Source organism: Gopherus flavomarginatus, chromosome 14, assembly GCF_025201925.1.
Source record: "Gopherus flavomarginatus isolate rGopFla2 chromosome 14, rGopFla2.mat.asm, whole genome shotgun sequence".
Taxonomy (NCBI): domain Eukaryota; kingdom Metazoa; phylum Chordata; order Testudines; family Testudinidae; genus Gopherus; species Gopherus flavomarginatus.
The window spans coordinates 25,407,937-25,431,899 of NC_066630.1; the positions used below are offsets into that span (position 1 = coordinate 25,407,937).

A 23,963-nucleotide genomic window follows, 5' to 3' on the forward strand; every position below is an offset into this window, starting at 1 on the left:
TGGGATGAAGGGAGGGTTTCTGCCAATTGATTACCAGTCCCAAATACTAGAAGAGGTTCCACATGCACTGGATCACCGAGGTGAGATCCTGCTGAGAGATGGTGCTTAAGAGCCACTCAACAAGATAGGGCTAGACAAAGATTCCTTGGCATCTGAGGAGTGCAGAAACCACAAGGAACTTAGTGAAGGATGAGAGAGGCAGCACTTTCTCCTCTTCTTCAGCTTGGGTCTATCTTGTTGGGAGATATGAAGGGTATCTGCCCCTAAAATTGATACAACCAGAGAGGTATTGGTACAGCAATGACAACAGTGCCAAATGAGGAGTAGGCACCAAGGCGGTGCTTCCTGAGGTTATCACAAAGGCTACAGAGGCGGCTTTAATAGACAGTGCTGGTTTGATCTTTAGGACTGCTTTTAATATAACTGTGTTAGGCTCTGTTAAATGAGGGATTTGCTCCCAGTAGTGGGCTAAGCAGATGCTGGTGTAAGGCCCATGCTAAAACACAGCACGGAGCTGTGTGTCTTGAGTCCTGTGTTAGAAGCTCTTGGCATAGAGGCTGGTCTTAGTACTCCTGACAAGCATGGAGTATCAGGCTATTGGCACTGAGAAGCCAGGTGAGCCTGAAGTTTCTCTCCTTTCTAGTATGAGGAATGCAGGTTCAGCAAACTGTACACAGGGTTACTGAGTGGGTCTTGCCCTGAGGTCAGAGGTACTACATGTGGGCATTGGTCTATAGTATGACTGCTGGGCAGGTGTACCAACTCTTCAAGCCCTTACAGGGCTGAGTGCCCAATACGGTCTAGGTCTCAGGGCCAAAGGTTAATATATTCATAGACTTTACGGTCAGAAGGGACCATCATGATCATCTAGTCTGACTTCCCGCACTTTGCAGATCACAAATCCTCACCCACCCACTCCTGTAATAGACCCCTCACCTCTAGCTGAGTTACTGACATCCTCAAAATCATAATTTAAAGACTTCATAATTTAAAGACTACAGAGAATCCACCATTTACTCTAGTTTAAACCTGCAAGTGACACATGCCCCATGCTGCAGAAGAAGGCAAAACCCCCATAGGGTCTCCCTCAATCTGACCTGGGGGGGGAAATTCCTTCCCAACCCCAAATATACCAATCAGTTAGACCCTGAGCAAGTGAGCAAGACCCACTAGCCAGAGACCTGGGAAACAATTCTCTGTAGTATCTCTGAGTGCTCCCCATCTGGTGTCCCACCACCAGGCACTTGAGATATCTGCTGCTAGCAGTTGCAGATCATATTGTAGGAAGTCTCATCATACCATCCCCTCCATACACTTATCAATAAAATGAGAAGATTTTTAAAATTTGCACAACTTGCAAATACTAGTATCCTAGTGGTACTTACAGCAGACTGACAGGATACTAAATATAGCTTTACAAAATACACCTTTAATGACATGCATTTTAAAAATTCCTTTTACTGTGGATTAGATTTCATGACTATCTCAGTAATCTGAGTTTATGGAGCTTTTAAAATGTGGATTGTAGGGATTTTTGAAAGTATTACAGGGACTCTTGAGATGCTTTTTTCTTTTCTGGTACTATGATAGCACAGAGGACTAAGCAACAGAGTGTGTGTGATATTACAGACACATTTTAGAAAGTGATGACAATAGATGTATTGGGAAAGCAGTTTGGGAAGGAAGGATTTTTGTATCACCTGTTTGAAGGTCTTGAAGAGATGGACTGTAGGAGGATAACGGAAGCTAACACAGTTGTCTGTGTAAATGGAGCATTTGGGGGTCTCTTTCTGGCTGTATACCTACTTTACGCTGTAAAGAGCTACTGAATATGTGGAATTGATTCTTGCTTCCTGTTTCTCTCTAGCCTTTTTGTTGTGTGATAACACACAGTAATTAGGTAAAATTATGTGTTTTATGAATTACAACTTATTATTAAATCCTAAAGCACATAAATGCAAGAAGTACATATGTATGAAGTACAACATTTACATTAGAACGTAAGTGACTGGGCATAATGTCTTCTGGAGTACTGTGTGCCAGCTCTGGTTTCTTCAGCTGGTGCAGACTATTAAAATCCAGAGAAATGGGCTAGTCTAAATACTATTACTCTGCATGCTGCTATAGCTGTGTGGGTCATATTGGGACAGCATTACTGTGACAAAGAACTGGAGATACTGAGCAGAGAAACGTGTGACAGCCACAATAAAATGTATTTACAGTTTTTTGCATTAAAATTAAATGGGTCAACAACTGCTTGAGTGTGAAGTAGCTGCTACGGGCGAGGCGTACACCGACTACCTGAATGGAGAAGGGCTTTGTCAATTTGCTATTATCAATGTCAAAAAAGAAAAAGAGAAGACTCAAAATACAAATCTAAGGAGAACCAGAAGGAATATTTTCCAGCCAAAGGTCAGTTCATCTCCCAAAATTCCAAGCATATGAAAGGGAACTGCTGGTTGTTTGAGGAAGCAATCAGTGAAGTTGGCTCAAAGGCCTTCAGAGAGGCTTTCATAGATCTGCACTGAAATTTAACAGTATTGAATAGTGCTATAGTTTCCCCTTGACCAGAATATGGAGGAAATATCCAAATGAAGAAATAAATATGAGCAACTTGCTGATACAAGTAATGGAGTCTTAAGAATGTGGAAAGATATTTTGTTACAGCACTAGACTCCCTACAGCCAACACAGGTAGGGCTGGGTAAAGGGAAAGGAAATTTGTGTGGGACACTCTCCTCTATTCCCCCAGTATGGGGGCTAAGAGCTATGTGCTGACATCAGAAAAATTAACTTCTTCATCATGGTGCCTGCAGCACTCCTTGGGGAAAGAATAAACGGAGTTGGGGGGAAAGGAAAGAGGAAAGAAACCATATTTGGGATAAAGAACAAATGGGGCAGAGATTGAAAGGAGAAAGAAAACAAAGAGAAAAATGACAAAGTGGTTGAGGAACAGAGAAAGGAGTAAAAGAAAAGATGAAAATAAAGGGAAGATGGGGAAAATAAGATAGATTTAGATAAGGTGAATCTTCACTAACTGTAAGTGTCTTGGAAAGAAAAAGAAAGATGAAAGAAAGGGAAATTACTGGGTTGTGAGATGGATTCAATATTCAGAACAAGGACAAAGACATCAAACCTCAGCACTGACAGAAACAAATGGAAGAAAGAAACCAGACTGCTGAACTTTGGAGACTGGAAAATGAGCTGAGCTTTCCACAAGTCATAATGGAGAGTGAACTCCTATTTAAATCACTGTTCAGGTGCTCACTGAGAACTGAGGATCAGGCAGGTGAAGGAGATTCCAATGTGAGCAATTCATCAGACTGAAGCGGTACAAGTTCAAGAAAAACTTGCAGATATTCACAATTAAATAATTTCACCCTCCCAGAGTTTCCCAGTCCCCAGGTCTACCCCTACACCGAATTATTTTTCCTGTTAAATAAAAAATAATTGTATTGCATTTGAGAACCCCACTATTAACGTTAATTAAGCTTGGAACATACACGACTATTGTCAATATAACAGATGCCTCTAAATCAATTGCTTCTCCAAAGGTAAAAGATCTCCTGGTGATCTAGAACACTGAAGCAAGAAGTCCCTTTTTCCCCTCTTAACTTCCCTGTGCACTTCTGCATGTTGAGCCACAATCTGGCCATATGCTGTTATGGATTTTACAATTTTCATGCAAAATTTAAACCTTTTAAAAAGGCAAATGCTTAGTAAATATAAAATTAACTATTCATTTTATAAAGAAGAGATAATCTAACACTAAACCAATTTCATACACATTATTCTAATAAATGGTGTAATTCTTAAAATTGCATGAACTGATATTTCGATATATGTTTCAACAGTGTTTTTACTTGTTTACGTCATATATACTATACCTTCCAGAAGTATTCCTTAGTATGGCAAGAGCATCTGGGTAGCCATCCATATTGTAATCTCCAATGTGAAGAGTAATGGGAATTGAGGATTGATTGTTTTTATATGGCACAAAACCCCAGAGCGTGTCCTTATTTCTGAAGTCCTGTAACACTGGTATCCACTGAAAAAGTAACAAATAACTGGAGTTAGAGGTATACGTTTTATTTGCTAAAAGTATCTGACGCAACTAAACAGATCATCATTTCACATCTACGACTGTTCTGCCTGGGGCAGGGGTGTAGGAGGGGCTGCGAAGTGCAGACTTTGCCTGCCTGCCCTGACCCCATGCTGATCCTGGAAGCGGCTGGTTGCTGGCATGTCTCTGCGGCTCCTGGGGGAAAGAGGGGCAACGGGGCTCTGTGCCCTGCCGACATCCACAAGCGTCGCCCCTGCAGCTCCCATTGGCCGGTTCCTGTCCAATGGGAGCTACGGGGATGGTGTTGGGGCAGTAAGGGAAGCAGTGTGGGGCCGGGGCAGGTAGGCAGTCTGCCTGAGTCCTGCTGCACCACTGGACTTTTAGCAGCCCAGAGATTGCAATCAACTGGTAGAGGCTCCAGGATCGACAGGTTGGTGAACACTGCTGGAGAGATTGTGTTCAAAGTGTGGCTGAGAGAAGGAAGTGTAATAGGAGTTCTGTTGCATGCCAGTTATCCCTTGATGCTGGAATGATTCCTTGAGCTGAAATCAGACAGACACAAATTTCAGCAATCCTAAAGTTATTCAAATTTGCACTGGAGCCAACGGAGTTCTAAGACTGGGAGGAAGCATAAAAGGGACAGATGTTTTTGTCTTGCCACCAGCACAACTCAAGAAGACCCAAGGATTAGACCTATGGTCTGAAATACTGTTTTGTTGTTTTGTTATTGTCTGAATAGAAAATGTTTGCACATGCTATTTACCAAACTGGTGGTATCATGAAGATATACAAAACTATTTATGATTGCCTAAATAAAAGGGTGGAAAAAAAAACCACACCAAAATGGAAATCAATAAGTAGATTCCTGTTGTGTTTTTTAAAAATTGTTGGCATCCATATACTAATTTGTTCTGATAATTATTTTTTTAGTTATTGTAAATAGCTAGACTTTTGAAAAGTCTAGGACAATGTATCTGAAAATGAGAAATAGATGGCATTAATAGAAAGTGTAATTCTCTTAAGGGAATTACATGTGTACATCAAAGGAATAACAGATTCCCTAACATTAATTTGTCAGACATAAAATATCCAGGTACTATGGTGCAAAAGAGTATCTTAAAAAACCACTGTTCAAGTCAGAACAATAAAGAATAATACAATTTTTATGTCACATGTCATCATTCACTCATATAACCTTTATGGCAAAAAACCAAGTTTCTATAGCTGTAGAAGACCTATCATATACATTTTCTCATACTTGATGCGATTTTAGAGAAACTAAGCCATTTATACTCATTACAGCACCTCACTGAAAAGAAACTGCTAGGAGGAAATATGAATTATTATTCTGTTTTCACCCCCACAGGAATATTACTTCATAAACAGTAGCCTTATAAACTGCAGGCTCTGTTTCCAGTGGGTGCATATATTCTAAATTACAGAGCACAAAAACATAAAGTACTTTTATACAAGTCAATAAAATTAGCCTATTGTTTTCTTCTGCCAGTGATGACACAGCAGATTATTATTATCATCATTTACCATTTTAGCAGAAAATGGTCTAAGGGTTTTTGGTTGATTATTTTATTACTGTAAGACTGATGTGCAGATTGACTGATGTAATGAGGACATTACAATGCTACTGAAAATCTTCCGATTCTATGATTTCTGTTTACAATGTAGGAAAATATTAGAAGGCCTCTGTCATAAACAGATACTTAAGGGTTAATGTCTCTTTTACCTGTAAAGGGTTAACAAACAGTGAACCGGACACCTGATCAGAGGACCAATCAGGAAACAAGATACTTTCAAATCTCGGTAGAGGGAAGCCTGTTTGTGTTTTTGGGGTTTGGCTTTGTTCTCTCTGGGTCCTGGAAGGGACTAGACGTGCAACCAGGTTTCTTGCCAATCTCTCTGCTACAGTCTCCTATATATTCAGAATAGTGAGTATTAAGGAACAGGCGGTTATAGTCTTTTGAATTGGTTTTCTTTATTTGCAAATGTATATCTGGCTGGTAGAGTTTTAATGTGTATTTGGCTGAAAGTATTTTAAATTGTATTTCTGCTGGAGGAGGTTTTTCCCCAGATTCTATAAGCTGACAGACCCTGTAACTTTTACCATCTAAATTACAGAGATAACTTTTACCTTTTTCTTTCTTTTTTTAATTAAAAGTTTTGTTTTTAAGACTTGTTTGATTTTTTCCCCTTGTTGAGGCTCAAGGGAATTGAGTCTGTACTTAACAGGGAAGGGGAAGGGAGGGGGAAGGGGGAATCCCTTTGTTTTAGATTCACGGAGCTTGAATCTGTATTGCCTCTGGGTGAGTGAGAAAGGAGTGGGGGAAGGGACATTGCTCCCTGTTTTAAGATTCAAGGAGTTTGAATCACAGTAATCTTCCAGGGTAACCCAGGGAGGGGAGGTCTGGGAGATGCAACGGTGAGGGAAGGGGTTTACTTTCCTTGTGTTAAGATCCAGGGGGTCTGGGTCTTGGGGGTCCCCAGGGAAGGTTCTGGGGGGACCAGAGTGTATCAGGCACTGGAGTTCCTGGTTGGTGGCAGCTTATCAGATCTAAGCAGGTAATTAAGCTTAGAGGAATTCATGCTGGTACCCCAACTTTTGGACTCTAAGGTTCAGATTGGCGAAAGACACAGCAGATTATTATTGTTATTTACCATTTTAGCAGAAAATGGTCTAAGGGTTTTTGGTTGATTATTTTATTACTGTAAGACTGACGTGCAGATTGACTGATGTAATGAGGACATTACAATGCTACTGAAAATCTTCCGATTCTATGATTTCTGTTTACAATGTAGGAAAATAATAGAAGGCCTCAAAAAAGGAATGCATATCCCTTAAAAACAAAATAAAATGCAAAATATTATGAGATAATAAAAGAGACTTATTTCTTCAATTCCTTTGTTAATTTCCACCATATGGCATCACTGGCACCATACTGTCCTAAAACAATTTTACATTCAAACATTTTCAGTCCTGTATTTTATACGAGGTATTTACATTTTACATGCTTTAGTTTAATTTATTCTAGGCAATTCATAAAATTTAACTCTCAAACTCTAAGTGTGTCTATTATATATTTTAAAGGAGTAAACAGGACAGTGAGGAGTCTGGTGGCACCTTACAGACTAGCAGATTTATTTGGGCTTAAGCGTTTGTGGGTAAAAAACCCATTTCTCAAACTCTGTGCATCTGAAGAAGTGTTTTTTTTACCCACAAAAGCTCATGCCCAAATAAATCTGTTAGTCTTTGAGGTGTCAACGGACTCCTTGTTGTTTTTGTGGATACAGACTAACACAGCTACCGCCTGATACTTAACAGGACAGTGGTTTATTCTAAGAAGGAAAATGGATTTACTTATAAGGAATGCTCTGTGTTTTCCTGTTCATGAGCAACTATTAATGGCAAAATATCTATGCTAGATGCCAAAACAGAAAGATTTGAAAATAATAAAAATTCCAACCACATTTTTTTTGTCATCCCTGTTTTCATGAGCACCTTACATAATTAAAAAATAATACCTAGGGTACAATTTCAAAAGGTGTCTCTGTGACTTTGTAACTTAAGAGAAGCGCTACTGAAACACAGGATTTCAGTTTTGTGAGAAATCTGAGTTTTTTGTTTGGTTGTTCTGTTCTGGAACTCAACAAAATATTTCAAAATTTTCATGACCTGGAATCCCTTGAAAAATTCATTTTGGAAACACATTGTTTCTGGACCAAAATATGTTTCCTGGGCTCAGGGCTGGCTCCAGCATTTTTGCTGCCTCAAGCGGTGGGGGGAGGGGGGGGCGGAGAAAGAGCCGCGATTGGCGGCACTTTGATGGCAGTTCTACCCCACCGCTTCATTCTTCGGCGGCAATTCGGCAGCAGGTCCTTCCCTCCGAGAGAGGCTGAGGGACCCACTGCCAAATTGCCGCCGAAGAGCTGGACATGCCGCTCCTTTCAGTTGGCCCCAAGCACCTGCTTGCTGTGCTGGTGCCTGGAGCTGGCCCTGCCTGGGCTAGGAGCGGCTGACCAAAACTGACATTCTTGTCAGTTTCACCACTGCTATTAGTTACCTAGGCAAACAACACAGGGAGCCAGCTGGCCCAGGAGACTTGAAGCTTTGGGGTCTCTGGCCCTGGAACCTCCGGACCTCCAGGCTTTCAGCTCCATGGTAATAATCCTGAAAGCTCTTGAGTGTCCCCCAGGTTTCTAGACACCCTACTTCCAGGCACCATAGAGACAGCCATCTAGGTTCCGAGAGCCAGGTTTCCTAGGGTTTCTGGAATTATCAGGATCCGGCCTGAACAGAAGCCCTAGCATGGGGTGGGGGGTGGGGCTAGCCCAGAACTGCAGACCCTGGATGCCTGGGTCCATGTCTCCAGGGCAGTTCACATGGCCAGACTCCCCTGTTGAGCTGCCAGGGAACCAGGAAAGTTTGTTGAACCTGACTGGCTTTTGTAAGAAATTTCAGGTTCAACAAACGTGCATTTTCCAACAGCTCTACTTTGGCACCTAAATCCCATTTCCAAAAGTGACACAGGATCCTAAATCTCCTTGATTTTCAATAAGGCTTTGGCTCCTAAGAGCCCAAATCTCTTTTGATAATGGGACTTAGGTACAGAATTGGTCACCACATCTCAAAAATGTTATTGCAGAATTGCAGGGGGTGCAGTGTAAAAATGCACATCTATGATTAAAAGCCATTGTTCAGATGTGTAAATGGTGCAAAACATAAAAATTTAGCCCCAAATATTTTGCTACTTTGTGATGAATGTAAAAACTGACATATCCTTTAAAAACTGATTATTTAAACAGGATACCTCAAATATTTCATTCTTTTCCGTATAGTCTATGCTAATGAATATTTTACATTAAAACAACTCATTTATTTAATGGGCATAAGAGATTAAATACTCTTTTGATTAATTCAGCCTGAATTTTCCAATTTTTCAACCAAAAACTGGTCTTTAAAAAGCACCAATGCTACTACATTGCTCAGTTCAGGCACCATTTTGACTGGGTGGTATGACACTGGTAACCAAGTGTCACCTCTGGCCAAGGCTGTAGACATTAGCTAAGAACTGACAGACTTATAGCTGGAAACCAAACCAGCTCCCCTGTATGTTAGTTTTGTACAAAATAGGCATTAGTCTTATAAGAATGTATTTAGCGTTTAGACTGAAATTTTGTAAGTTGCTGCACGCATTAATCTCACTTGTAATGTCTGTATTCCATGCTATACAGAAATACATGTCTTTTGCTTTATAACTTTGAAAATGTTTTTTCTGATGTAGTGAATCCAGGCACAGGAATTGTCTCCCCCCCACAGCCCATCCAGGAGAATTAGCATAAATTAAGTGGGCCATTATAAGACAAAAGCTTTGTTAATTGCTCCATCTACCCATGGAGAAGTACATGCAGAAGGCCATTTTATCAAAGGTATCAATTGTATTTTTTTCAAGTATTTTTTCTTTTCACTAAGAAAAAAAGATGTCCATGGTAAACAGTTTTCCTTTCCTTCCCCCTTTAAAGATCTATAGATTGTATTCTATCAAGAACACAACTTCTAACCAATTATTACAGAAAAAAATTTCTTCCCTTCATTACAAGCTAATAATGCAGGAAATTTGTTTTGGATTTCTTCTGAGTTGTGTTTCTTATTCCCTACATTAAATATGGTATTCAATTTTGTCTCTGCAAATGGAAGCTCAGCATACCTGATTCAGTCCTGGTTTAGATAAGTAGATGACACTTTTTTGACAAGTTACATCAGCACAGGCTGGCAGTAAATGCTCAGTTTGCCCATCCCCATCTGCCAAAAAAGAGAAAAAAACAACTTATCAGCTCATTAACATTTGCAAAATCAAATGTTCTTCTAGCAGAAAATAAAATGAACTGTGCGTATATAATAGCCTGTATAAATCTTGATAAAACATAAAAATTAGACAAGTGTCAAGAAAAATTAGAATTTTTGAAATACTTAATCTTGTCAACATGTCTTTTGTTTGACTTTTGTTTGAACCTGCAACTGCATTTCTCTTTGTTAAAGAAATTTAATTTTGATCCATTATGCAGAAAAGTTCCAGTTTCAAATCTTAAATGTAAAAACACATTTCAACAGAATGAAAAAAGAGAGTTATTGACATTGTCCTCATAGTTTGCCTTTGAGAATGGCTAGTTTTTACAGCAGTCCATCTTTACAAAGAATGCATTTCATTTTTGAAGTGATTTCTGCTGTGAATGATGCACTGGATAGACAGACATGCAAAAGTTTGTGTATATAGACACCTACATGTCGGGTAAAGAAATAAAACAGTGCTCAAGTTACATCGTTACAACAGATAGCTGCTCTTGGCTTCTTGCACAAGGTAAGTCTGAATTCACATAGTTCACAAATCTTCAAGAATGTCACTTTTCGCACATTTGTTCCATACATTTCCTAGCACTCAAAAGTAAAATCATCCCCATTTTACATATTTAACCTTATGAAAGTTACCCTGAGACCTAGGCTAAATTGAGTGAATAGCTGAGCATGTAAACGTGTGTACAGACCTCCAGATAGCAATCTTGCAGACTTAGCCCTGGTCTACACTACAGAGTTAAGTTGAATTTAGCCACGTTAGGTCGATTTTATAATGAATGAGTCGACACAAGCAACCTCGTTCCATTGACCTGAAGGGCTCTTAAAATTGACTTCTGTACTCCTCCCTGGCGATGGGGGTAGTGCTAAAATCGACCTTGCCGACTTAATGCGCTTAGTGGGGATATACATAATCGACTGTGCAAAATGGACTTCTATAAAATTGACTTAATTTCGTAGTGTAGGCATATCCTTACAAGATAGAAACATTATAGAGGGATACCACTGAACCTTCCTTAGACCTGGCAGAATGAGCTGTAAGACCATAAAGCATGAATATCCAACAAACAGAACACATCTCAATGCACAACCTAACTCACGTAGACAAATGCTTTCTGCTGATCTTCAAAAGATGATAAGTATATGGAGAGGATGTTATGATAGGATAGTTTAATTTGGGCAATTGATCTTGGATTATCACCAGATAAGTCTGCTCAATGGTCTGCGGGGAGATGTTGGATGGGATGGGAACTGAGTTACTGCAGAGAATTCCTTCTTGGGTGCTGGCTGGTGAGTCTTGCCCACATGCTCAGGGTTTAGCTGATCACCATATTTGGGATCGGGAAGGAATTTTCCTCCAGGGCGGATTGGCAGGGGCCCTGGAGGTTTTTCGCCTTCCCCTGCAGCGTGGGGCATGGGTCGCTTGCTGGTGGATTCTCTGCAGCTTGAGGTCTTCAAACCAATTTTGAGGATTTCAATAACTCAGTCCTGGGTTAGGGGTTGTTATAAAAGTGGATGGGTAGGGTTCTGTGGCCTGCCTTGTGCAGGAGGTCAGACTAGATGATCATATTGGTCCCTTCTGACCTATGAGTCTATACTGACTTCCAGATGTCCTAGCCCTATCCAAATAAAAACTTAAAGCACATAGTAAAATACCTCTGAAATAACTAAAAAATTATCTACAAACTGAAGCCTGATAAATCTCACAATACTAAAACTTTAGAACAGAATTTAGCTATTTCACTGACCATAAATCAGTATTACTGCAGATCTAATTTAACAGGCATGAAAATAACAATTCCAATAATTTAACTACATGTCTTTTAGTTTGCCTTTACATCTTAAAGATGCATCGATACAAATGGTAGACAATGCTGTAGCCTTTCCATTATGCAATTAAGATTTTTAGCAGGAAAATTACTTTATTTTATTAAGGAAACATTTGATAACAGAATGGCAGTTTGGGGTTGATTTATTTACATTTAAACCTTACCAGTGCCACATTTTAATCATGCACGAAAGGTTTACATTTATATTTTCAAATAAGTAAATGAAGCTCTGCATAGTATACCATTCTAGGAGAAAGCAAAACAGAACAAAAACATTCCACAATGTTAATTTGGATCAATTTTCTCCAAATGACACTTATGTATGGGGGGAAAAAACACAAAAAGTAACAACCCAAAAACCTAATACTTCACTAAAACACAAAATGTACACATACAGAAAGTCCATCCCAAAACAAAATAAATCCAACTCTCCCACTTCCCCCCCAATCAAATAAAAGGTGTTCTCACATGGACAAGATTAAATATATGTACAATAATCTATAGGCCACTCAATGTAAACCACAGTTTGCTTTCATATAGATTCATGTCTGTGTAAATTGAACCAACACTGTGTTCTACATGTTCTTTGAATTAAAATAAACTAATGAATAAAAGGAAACCAGAAAAAATGCTTGTTTTTAACTGTCAGAACATGAATTTTTAATTATTGCTAGACACTAGCCAAAACTAGAACCCCAGTTCTTAATCCCTTTTAGTTTTTATGTTTTGGCGGACTGGGAACCATCCGCTGATACATTTTGGTTGTGTGTAAGATTAAATTTTGAAAGTGGTTCCAGTTTGCATATGGTGAAAATTTCATCCAATGAGATTTCAATCCAAAACTGAGGAAACCTCATATTAATCAGAGTTGGAGCCTTAATTCAGTTTGGAGTCCAAACCTTAACCTAAACATTTTCTGGATTTGAAATGCACTACACTCTGGCCCATGTCCTCTTATAACATGGTTGACATTTTAACACGCATCTGAAAGACCAGTCTTAGCCTTTCACAGTATCATCGCCCAACCCACGATACAATTGTGACCCTTAGTGTTGAGATTCAAATCATCAATACAGATCAAGTTTTACAGAAAAGTGTGGGAACACACACATGAGTTGTAAATGCATACTTATCTCAACTTTTATAAAAATATATTAGGCAGACCTTATGAAACCCAGGAATAATATGAGAAAAATTCAGAAATAATCACTAGCTTTTATGCATCCCAAAAACAAACTTCATGAATGAAAGAGACTTTTATAATAACCTGCCCAACTCTGCAAATAGCAGGCACATTTATTAAATCATCTTATCAATCTGATCTCTAAGCACTGTGACTCAAAGCGTGCACTCTCTAGAAAATAATTATTGGGAACACAGCTTTAAACACTTAATGACAGTAGTTCAATGAAAAAAATTACTTGCAGATGATGTTTTCTAATTAATTATAAATATAAACACTTGCCACTTACATGGCTCAAATCTTTTCAATTTACCCTCAAATTAGACTTGAGGGGAAAACAATCATGTTTGAAGTTAGATTATAAACATTACAGTTACTAAAGGAAAGTTATAATCTACTATAAAAAACAAAATACAATATTACTGTAGCCTAAACATATCATACTCTAAAACAAAATCACATAGCAAGTGATTTTCCAAAGAGACTTCCCAGTCACTTTATGAGGTTCACTGCTCTGCTGGCATTTAGCATCTCAGTAAATTACACATCTTCATCTAGGTATAGTCCTGTCAGCTGAATTATAATGGTGACACTAGGATCTGTGTGGTTTCAGCTCTAACAGCAAAGAAACTGCTGCAGCAGATTTGTTAATTTCTTTCGCCCTCAAAGCTGTAACAAATGATAATCATCCAGCATTGACATAAACCCTTTCTCAAAAAACTGGGACCCTGTCAGCTTCATCTGGTAACAGCTCCCATTCCTCCTGAACATGATGATCTACCCCGTATACGTTATAATACAATTTTATGTAAACAATTATTTATAATCTAGATAGGAGTTTGTGCAGCAGGCTGTGTAAAATACTCAAAAAACTACAAAGCTATCTACTGTCTTTTATTCTTAACCGATTCCAAACTTAACATTGGCATGTGTTGGCATTTCAAAAGAGCATATTCTCACTGACTGTATTTTACTGATTATAGTATAAAAACTAATGTTAAAATGATATACCACTAACATGTCTCTGATTTGAAATTATTATGTGCATGCATTTAATACTATCCTTAATTACAGTCACTAGAATTTCTGCAGGATCCTGTCTAATTTCAGTGCATAGGATGGCTGATCATAGTGAATCAAACATTTATGTAATATTTACTTTTATCTTCATTGATAAAGATGTTGATTCCCACATCATTCACTGCACCTTATCCAAGCTGTGCACTGAAGATACTCTAAATTTATAGTGTAGGATTTGTAAGCCCTTTGATTTCAATGGATTTACACAATGGTAAATGAAAAGAGAATTTGGTCCAACCTGATGCATGGTTCCACAGAAACCCTTCCTCTCTGTAAAGGTATCTTACATGCTTTCCAACCTTTACCCGCATAAAGCTGGAGACTTGTCGAAATCAGTACATGATCATGTAATTGAAGCCTATATCATAAAGCAAAGACACAATGGGTAGGAGTAGAGGTTAAGAGAAGCATAGTCAGGTCTTCCATAGGAACTTTTGGAGTTGTGATCACATTACTTTTACTTTAACTGGCTACTCAGACCAGTTACACCTCAATTCTACTTTTTCCTCCCTTGATGTCAGAATTCAATTTACTCCTTTCTGAAATACCTGACAGTGATTACTACTCACAACCTACTCCAAATATGTTAGGTGAAGGCAACGGTTTTGGCATATGGTGAAAAATTAAAAAAAACAAAAACCATGCACTAAATTAACATAGGCTAAAACACTAAGAGAAGTGTAAGCAGCTAGGCTTTAATCTGAGTGCAACATAACTGTAGCTGGAATCTTAGATACTGCAAAACAGTCTGGCCCCGAGCATCTTCTGTTCTCTTTGTCCTTGTGGATATAGATGCTAAAAAAGCCTCTGCTGTGTGCTGTCTCGCTCATACCACAAATAACAAAGGACTCTAACATACCTTTCTGTAAGTTCTTTACAGAGAAGTGAGAGAAGAAAAATTCTCTTAACTACTGGAAGGGAAGCTGCTTGTTTTTGTCCTGGGTGAAAGAAAGACTATGCAAGAGACATTTGGTTCTGAAAGTCATAGGCATAGACCAGTTATTATTTCCATTTAACAGAGGTTATTTTTAATGAATTTTCATATATATATTAGTTCAGATTTGTTTTACTCTGTATAAGGTTCTTTCTTGTTTTTCTAATCCCTGTCACTTTGTACACTAGTTTCATCCTCCTTCACCTTGATCCTGCCTTTTAAAAGTCTAAGAACAGTAATAAAATAGGGAGATAACAATCATGTTCGACAGCGCTCTAAACACCAAAAATATTGGCCTATGGGCAGTCAGAAAGACAACCCACAGTACTTTTACATTCAGACAAAATAAAGGTTAACTTAAAGTAGCTGTTGATTATCTTAAATCTTTCTCCTAAAGAAGTATACGAGATGTGAATCACAACATCTCAAGCAGATGTAAAGAGCTTTTATAGCTGAGTCAAGGATCCCCAGGCATTACAGAACTCCACAGCTTTCTTGTTTTTAGAAGCAAATCAATTCTCCTCCTTTCAAGTCCCTGACTACACCTTTCCAAGGAAACTGTACTAGCATCTTGATAACAAGAACAGCATTTAACCATTGCTCAACTGAGATCTGCAAACAATAGTTCTCCGGGCAGTAAGGACAGGGCCTAACATCTAAGGTCATGCCATAGTTGAAATGGTGAGATTTTAAAAGAACAGAGAGTTAACTGGAACTTAAAAAGAAAAGAGAAGCATGCACAAAGAGACCCATGTCAGACACAAATTTCTGCTAAAGTTTATGCTGAAAGTTTATGCTAAAGTTTATGCTGAAACAGATAGCCTGACCACTGTTGAAACAGATGGAACAAGGCCTGGTTGCATACCATAAAACCATCCAATGTTCTACAGGGAGCTGACTGTTGTGACAAAGTGTACCATTATTGTCTTTGCTAGTAATAAAAACATGAGGAAAAGCAAAATGCTGACTGCTGTGCTACTGAATTTTGGATAAGGGATGTTTTGTTATTGTTAAGCAAGTAATATTGTCAATGGTATTTTCAATGTTATGAGATCAGACTGTTTAACAAGGAAAAACAGACAAGGGTCATGCACTGTGTCACCATGAGTTTACTGCTTGCAAGAAAGCAAAATAATTCACAATTGTGCCAACATACCTAGCACTGTGGAAAAAATAAGTAATACCAATTTTTTTTTGAAGATATTTGCACCGTGCCAGCAACTTACACCAAATTGACAAAGAAGGGGAAAACAGAAAATTTTCCAGGAACAGCCACTGATCTGAAACTAAAACTCAAAACACATGGGCAAAAATCATACCCTTTCTGTAGTCAACTAAAAAACTATTTCAAATGAGTTTGAGGAAAAAACAAATTAGGACTCCTATTTTCTTCTCTGCCTATGCTGGTGGAGTGGACAAAAACATAAGGGATCCCTGCTGAGAGGTGTGAAAGGGAGGATGGAAGGAAATGGCTGCCGTTTTTGCCATGGATGCTGCCTTCCCTTTCTATCAAAGTAGCACCTCCACAGGGATCAGGACATGTGGAGAGGTGGGTAGCAGCAAGCTGCTTTATGTGGCATCTTCCCCTTCCAGAAGATTAGCCAACAAGTTAATTGTGATCCAGGCAGAATTGTTCTGTTGTTATTCCTGCCTTGTGCTGAGCTGCTCCCTATGAGGGAGCGTTGGCTTCTAGTGAAAGTGGCTGAAGAGTTTGTCTATAGTAATACATCTCCTGCCGGTGCTTTAGGACTGGAAAGAGTTGGCTGCTATTTCAAAAGGAGAGAGGTTTCTGTGGCTCTTGCAGGAGGAAGGATGGTTTTAAGGAAATGAAAGTTTTAAGAGAATTTAAGGCATGCAGAAGAGAGAGAGCAACATGAGATTGGGAGGTGGGCACTCCAGAGGAAAGTGAGACAAAAGGGTGGGGAAGGAGTGCCACCCAGCTCTGCTCCTGGCCCTGGTCCCCACCCCCAGCTGTAGCCCCAGCCTCAGCCCCTTCGTCTGTGTCCCCTACTCCTGGAGCTGCAGCACCACCCCAAGCTCTGAGGGGGATGGCACGGACGAGGATGGGGGAATGTGAAGTAAAAAGTTTGGGGACCACTGCTTTAGGCAGATTAAACAAATATAGTGGATTTCAGATTTTCACAGTTATAGGCTTATCAGAACACATTTTATTTAAAAATCCGTAATCAAATTACATTTACCTTTCATGCAATGTGCAACAGGTATGTTGGGTTAAGGGCAGAGTTAAGGTTATTTGGGTAATCTCAAATGTGCATTTCCATACTTTATAATTTGTTTACATTTAAGTATAATTAACTTTGAACATCCACACTAGTGTTTCTTGTTTTTATAATTTCCCCAAAAACATTCTCTTAGGTGATTCTTTCTTTAAATAACTTACATAACCTTCATTTCACATTAATTATTGTGGGGGCAGGAAAGGAGGGGGATTGCCTGAGAATCATAATATTGCTGCTGGAAAACTGATTTTAGCATCAGAGGAATCTAACCACTCTCATTTTTCTTTAAAAGTACACCTAAGCAACTTGAATACAACAATGTCCCCAGCTTGGGTTTTGTCAATGAGGAAAACTTTTCAGAGTTATCATGAACATGAGCCTATACCAGTTAGTAGTATACCAAGCAGCCCTGGCAGAAGCAAAGAAAACAACAAATGAAAATAATGATGGAGGAGGAATGGAAAGAACCACGGAGGAGGTTGGTATATGCTGCTCTCAGAAAATCATCAGAATCTTGTCATGTTTGTCTACAGAACAGACTATGATAACACAGCGCAAGCTACTTTCATTTGGGGGACTACTTAACACTGAGTCAGCAATACAAACAGTAGCTCTTACAGCCTAAACAAAGCAGAATTACTGATTTATGTGAGCTCAAACATTTAAACTAATTAATCAAATGTCCATGATGAAACAAATTTTTAAAGCTCTACTGAAGTGAATAGATCTAAATGAATAGCAAAATACTCATTAATCCATGCAAATCAGTTTTCAGTCACTTCATTTCACAGACACACTTGGTTAATCTAAACTCACTGACCATCAACAAAGCCCAATTATACAGAGTCTACGTGACCATTATTTTCATAAACTTTTCCACAATGGAGCCAAAGCCAGCTTTCTAATACCATCACACAATTATACAATGCTTTTTAGCCAAAGAACTGTAAAGCACTTTACAAAAGCAAGGTAAGCATCATTGTCCTGATCTGAGAGATGCAGAAACTAGGCCACAGTGATGTGAAACAACTTGCCTAAAGACATACAGTAAGTCAGTAGCAGAGCTGGGAAAAGAATGCCTTAACTCCCAGTTCTGTGCCCTATCCACTCAATCAACTACTCCCTAATGGGTCAGACCAAAGGTCCATTTAGCCCAGTATCTGTCTACTGGCAGCAGCCAATGTCAGGTGCCCCAGAGGGAGTGAACCTAACAGGCAATGATCAAGTGATTTCTCTCCTGCCATCCATCTCCATCCTCTGACAAACAGAGGCTAGGGACACCATTCCCTTAACCATCCTGGTTAATAGCCATTTATGGACTTAATCACCATGAATTTATCCAGTTCTCTTTTAAACGCTGTTATAGTCCTAGCCTTCACAACCTCCTCAGGTAAGGAGTTCCACAAGTTGACTGTGTGCTGTGTGAAAAAGAACTTCCTTTTATTTGTTTTAAACCTGCTGCCTATTAATTTCATTTGGTGACCCCTAGTTCTTGTATTATGGGAATAAGTAAATAATTTTTCCTTATTATTTTTTTCACATCACTCATGATTTTATATACCTCTATCATATCCCTCCTTAGTCTCCTCTTTTCCAAGCTGAAGAGTCCTAGCCTCTTTAATCTTTCCTCATATGGGACCCTCTCCAAACCACTAATCATTTTAGTTGCCCTTTTCTGAACCTTTTCTAGTGCCAGTATATCTTTTTTGAGGTGAGGAGACCACATCTGTACGCAGTGTTCGAGATGTGGGCGTATCATGGATTTATATAAGGGCAATAATATCTTCTCAGTCTTATTCTCTATCCCCTTTTTAATGATTCCTAACATCCTGTTTGCTTTTTTGACTGCCTCTGCACACTGCGTGGACATCTTCAGAGAACTGTCCACGATGACTCCAAGATCTTTTTCCTAACTCGTAGCTAAATTAGCCCCCATCATATTGTATGTATAGTTGGGGTTATTTTTTCCAGTGTGCATTACTTTACATTTATCCACATGAAATTTCATTTGTCATTTTGTTGCCCAATCACTTAGCTTTGTGAGATCTTGTTGAAGTTCTTCACAGTCTGCTTTGGTCTTAACTATCTTGAGCAGTTTAGTATCATCTGCAAACTTTGCCACCTCACTGTTTACCCCTTTCTCCAGATCATTTATGAATAAATTGAATAGGATTGGTCCTAGGACTGACCCTTGGGAAACACCATTTGTTACCCCTCTCCATTCTGAAAATTTACCATTAATTCCCAACCTTTGTTCCCTGTCTTTTTTTAACCAGTTCTCAATCCATGAAAGGACCTTCTCTTTTATCCCATGACAGCTTAATTTATGTAACATCTTTGGTGAGGGACCATGTCAAAGGCTTTCTGGAAATCTAAGTACACTATGTCCACTGGACCCCCCTTATCCACGTTTATTGATGCCTTCAAAGAACTCTAACAGATTAGTAAAACATGATTTCCCTTTACAGAAACCATGTTGACTATTGCTCAACAGTTTATGTTTTTCTACGTGTCTGACAATTTTATTCTTAACTATTGTTTCAACTAATTTGCCCGGTACTGATGTTAGACTTACCGGTCTGTAATTTCCGAGATCACCTCTAGAGCCCTTTTCAAATATTGGCATTAGATTAGCTAACTTCCAGTCACTGGGTACTGAAGCTGATTTAAAGGACGGGTTACAAATCTTAGTTAATAGTTCTGCAACTTCACATGTGAGTTCTTTCAGAAGTCTTGGGTGAATGCCATCTGGTCTCGGTGACTTGTTAATGGTGAGTTTATCAATTAATTCCAAAACCTCCTCTAGTGACACTTTAATCTATGACAGTTCCTCAGATCTGTCACCTACAAAAGCCAGCTCAGTTTTGGGAATCTTCCTAACATCCTCAGCCGTGAAGACTGAAGCAAATAATCCATTTAGTTTCTCTGTAATCACTTTATCATCTTTAAGTGCTCCTTTTGTATCTCGATCATTAAGGGGCCCCACTCGTTGTTCAGCAGGCTTCCTGCTTCTGATGTACTTAAAAAACATTTTGTTATTTTCTTTGGAGTTTTTGGCTAGCTGTTCTTCAAACTCCTCTTTGGCTTTTCTTCTTATACTCTTGCACTTAATTTGGCAGTGTTTGTGCTCCTTTCTATTTGTCTCACTAGGATTTGACTTCTACTTTTTAAAGGACGTCTTTTTATCTCTCACTGCTTCTTTTACATGGTTGTTAAGCCACAGTGGCTCTTTTTTAATTCTTTTAATATGTTTCTTAATTTGGGGTATACATTGAAGTTAGGTTTCTATTATGGTGTCTTTAATAAGCGCCCATGCAGCTTGCAGGGATTTCACTTTGGTCACTGTACCTTTTAACTTCTGTTTAACTAACTCCCTCATTTTTGCATAGTTCCCCCTTTTGAAATTTAATGCCACAGTGTCGGGCTGTTGAGATGTTCTTCCCACCACAGGTATGTTGAATGCTATTGTATTATGGTCACTATTTCCAAGCGGTATATAGTTATAGTTACCTGCTATAGTTACTTCTTGGACCAGCTCCTGTGCTCCACTCAGGATTAAATCTAGAGTTGCTCCTCCCTTTGTGGGTTCCCGTACAAGCTGCTCCATGAAGCAGTCATTTAAGTACTGATTTTGCCCCAGTTCTCTAAATGGCTCACTCAAGGACTGAACTCACAACCCTGGATTTAACAGGCCAATGCTCAAACCATTGAGCTATACTTCCCCCAGGTATATAAGCACCTAATTGCCTTGTTTACATATATGAAGAGGACAGACCCAATACAAACTAGAAAACCTAATGGTAAATTGTGAAGATTATCAAATCCACAGAGGTCATTTCAAACGGTCAATCACCTTTATTTAGGAATCACCTTTATACTCATATATTGCAACTTAATTGAATTTATCCCTGAACAATCACCTAATAACTTCTATCTTTTGTACTCTGGTGAATTATGTACATTTCTCATAATTTTGCTACATTTGTATAGTATAAAGAGATGAAAAAAATATGTCCTATTAAACAAAAGAGCCAAAAGTTGCCAAACCTGGTTGCCTACGGTTGGGCTCCAAAATCTACACTGAGGCATTTAAATAGAAATTGCTTGATTTTTCAGAGATGCTCCCAAAATGTGAAATCCCAAAACCACTTTTTAACAACAAATTATAAAAGATTCATATCTGACATCTATGATTCATAATAAAGAGAATATGGGTATCTCATGAAAGCCTCTGCTAACATAACAGACAGCAACAACTGAAGAATTAATCATTTTTGCTATAGCAACCACTGCATTGCAATTACCATAGTGACATGGGGAGAATAGAAAAAATAATAATGAAGAGCTCTTACTTATTTGGCTGACAAAGTGCTCCAAAGAAGAGTAGAATTCTCCAGTGCACAGCTCTTCTCACCTTAATCACTTCAGACGACATTTATAGTAAATTTATGTCTCAAAGCTTTTTCTGGTTTTTATTTTTTTAGAAAGGCAATACAATTTTATCAATTGTTTCTCTGTCCTTTTGGTCAAGTTAACGTATAAACCAGGGGTCAGCAACCTTTCAGAAGTGGTGTGCCAAGTCTTCGTTTATTCACTCTGATTTAAGGCTTCACGTGCCAGTAATATATTTTAACATTTTTAGAAGGTCTCTTTTTTATAAGTCTATAATATATAACTAAACTATTGTTGTACGTAAAGTAAATAAGGTTTTTAAAATGTATAAGAAGCTTCATTTAAAATTAAATTAAAATGCAGAGCCCCTCGGACCGGTGGCCAGGACCCAGGCAGTGTGAGTGCCACTGAAAATCAGCTTGCGTGCTGTCTTTGGCACACGTGCCATAGGTTGCCTACCCCAGTATAAACCATCACCATCATGTACCAGACCAAAGAGCAATATATTTTAGAGAGTCTGGTTTTCATCAAGTTGAAGCCCCAAGGTCTAGTACATTTCTGAGCATGTATTTGCATGTCTGTTTTGCATGAATATCAATAATATTTATTATCTGATTGAGATATTTTAGGAATTTTACCTCAGAAATACTAATAGAACAGTCTAGGGACTCTGTTATTAAGATTATATGTTAATATCTGTGACAGAACCGTATTATGGATGCATGGTACAAAGTTTTTTATTAAACACAGGAGTGTCTCTGTTCTCAATACCCACTTACATTAAAATAATTTCTACTTAGCACCCTTTGTCTCAATAGCTCAGTTTAAGCATGGGGAACTTATCCAACACAAACTGCCTGTGTAATAACCCAACAAAAGCCCCTTTAAAGATTTTTCTTTTTTACAATAGTTAAGGACATCTATGTGATGGGCAGGGGTCATTTAAAGAAATTATGCTGAATGTCCATACATATTTGGAGATAGGAAATAAAAAATGGTTACTAACCTTCTGTTGTTCTTCGAGATGTGTTGCACATGTTCATTCCAATATGTGCATGCCCAGAGCACAGTCGCCTGAAATTTTTCCTTCCACAGTACCCGTCATGGCAGATCAAGTACTCTCTGCCAGCCCATGCCTATAACACCTGTATAAAGCGCCCAGCCGACCCCATACTCCTTCAGTTCCTTCTTTCTGGAAACTCCGATCTGAGGGGCAGGAGGGCAGGTCGTGGAATGGACATGTGTAACACATTTAAAAAAACAACAGTTACAGAAGGTTATTAAGTTTTTTCTTCTCTGAGTGATTGCACATGGGCATTCTAGGTGACTCCTAAATAGTAGAATAGGTGAAGAGATTGGAGTTCATGGACATACAGACTGCAGAACATTTCAACCAAATTTTGTATCATCTTTGGAATGCTGAATAATGGCATAGTTGGAGGAAAACATGTGCAGCAATGAACAAATTGCTGTTATACAAATGTCCTGAATAGGGATCTGTGCTAAGAATGCTGCAGAGGATGGATGAGATCTTGTGGAATGAGCAGTCAGGTTAAATAGTGGCAAAACACTTCCCTAATCACAACAAGTGCAAATACATGAAATAGTCCAGGACAAAATTGTCTGTGAAAAGACTGGGAGACCCTTCATCCTGTCAGCTATAGTTATAAACAGTTTGGTAGACCTTCAGAATGGTTTGTTCTCTGCAGAAACCTAGGGCTCGTCTAACATCCAATGAGTGAATATGTTGTTCATTCCTATTTGCATGAGGTTTCGGGAAGAAGACAGATAGCCTGATTGTTATAAAACTGCTAAACCAGTTTCAGGGGAAACTGGGGTGAGGACGTAAATATACCTTATCTTTAAAGAAGACTGTGTATGGACGGTCTGATGTAACGGCACAATTTCAAGACCCTTCTGGCTAAAATGATGGCCACTAAGAAAACCACTTTCCTGGACAGATATAAGCACACTGCCAAAGATTCAAACGGTGGTCTCACAAGCTTTGCTAAGACTAAGTTTTCACCAAGAAGGTTGGTAGCAATTGGACATCTAACACAGTGAATGCCAGTGAAAATGAGATAGGCTCAGAATCTAAAATAGGAGAAGAACAAGTCAAAAATTACCTTGACTACTTAGATGTCTTTAAGTCACCAGGGCCTGATGAAATACATCCTAGAATACTCAAGGAGCTGATTGAGGAGATATCTGAGCCATTAGCAATTATCTTGGAAAGTCATGGAAGATGGGAGACATTCTAGAAGACTGGAAAAGGGCAAATATAGTGCCCAACTATTAAAAGGGAAATAAAGACAACCATGAGAATTACAGACCAGCTAGCTTACCTTCTGTACCCAGAAAGGTAATGGAGCAAATTAAGCAA

At 38.8% G+C, this 23,963-nt stretch overlaps 1 protein-coding gene across 1 annotated transcript in view; it reads right to left on the minus strand.

Moving 5' to 3' along the window:
* The window catches only part of ITFG1 (integrin alpha FG-GAP repeat containing 1), a 199,787-nt gene that overhangs the window by 97,343 nt on the left and 78,481 nt on the right, over window positions 1-23,963 (minus strand). The window contains exons 9-10 of the mRNA XM_050923080.1: window positions 9,780-9,874; window positions 3,887-4,047 (exon numbers count right to left, since the gene is read on the minus strand). Coding sequence (XP_050779037.1) covers window positions 3,887-4,047; window positions 9,780-9,874 — 256 coding nt within the window. The remainder of the gene's footprint in view (window positions 1-3,886; window positions 4,048-9,779; window positions 9,875-23,963) is intronic.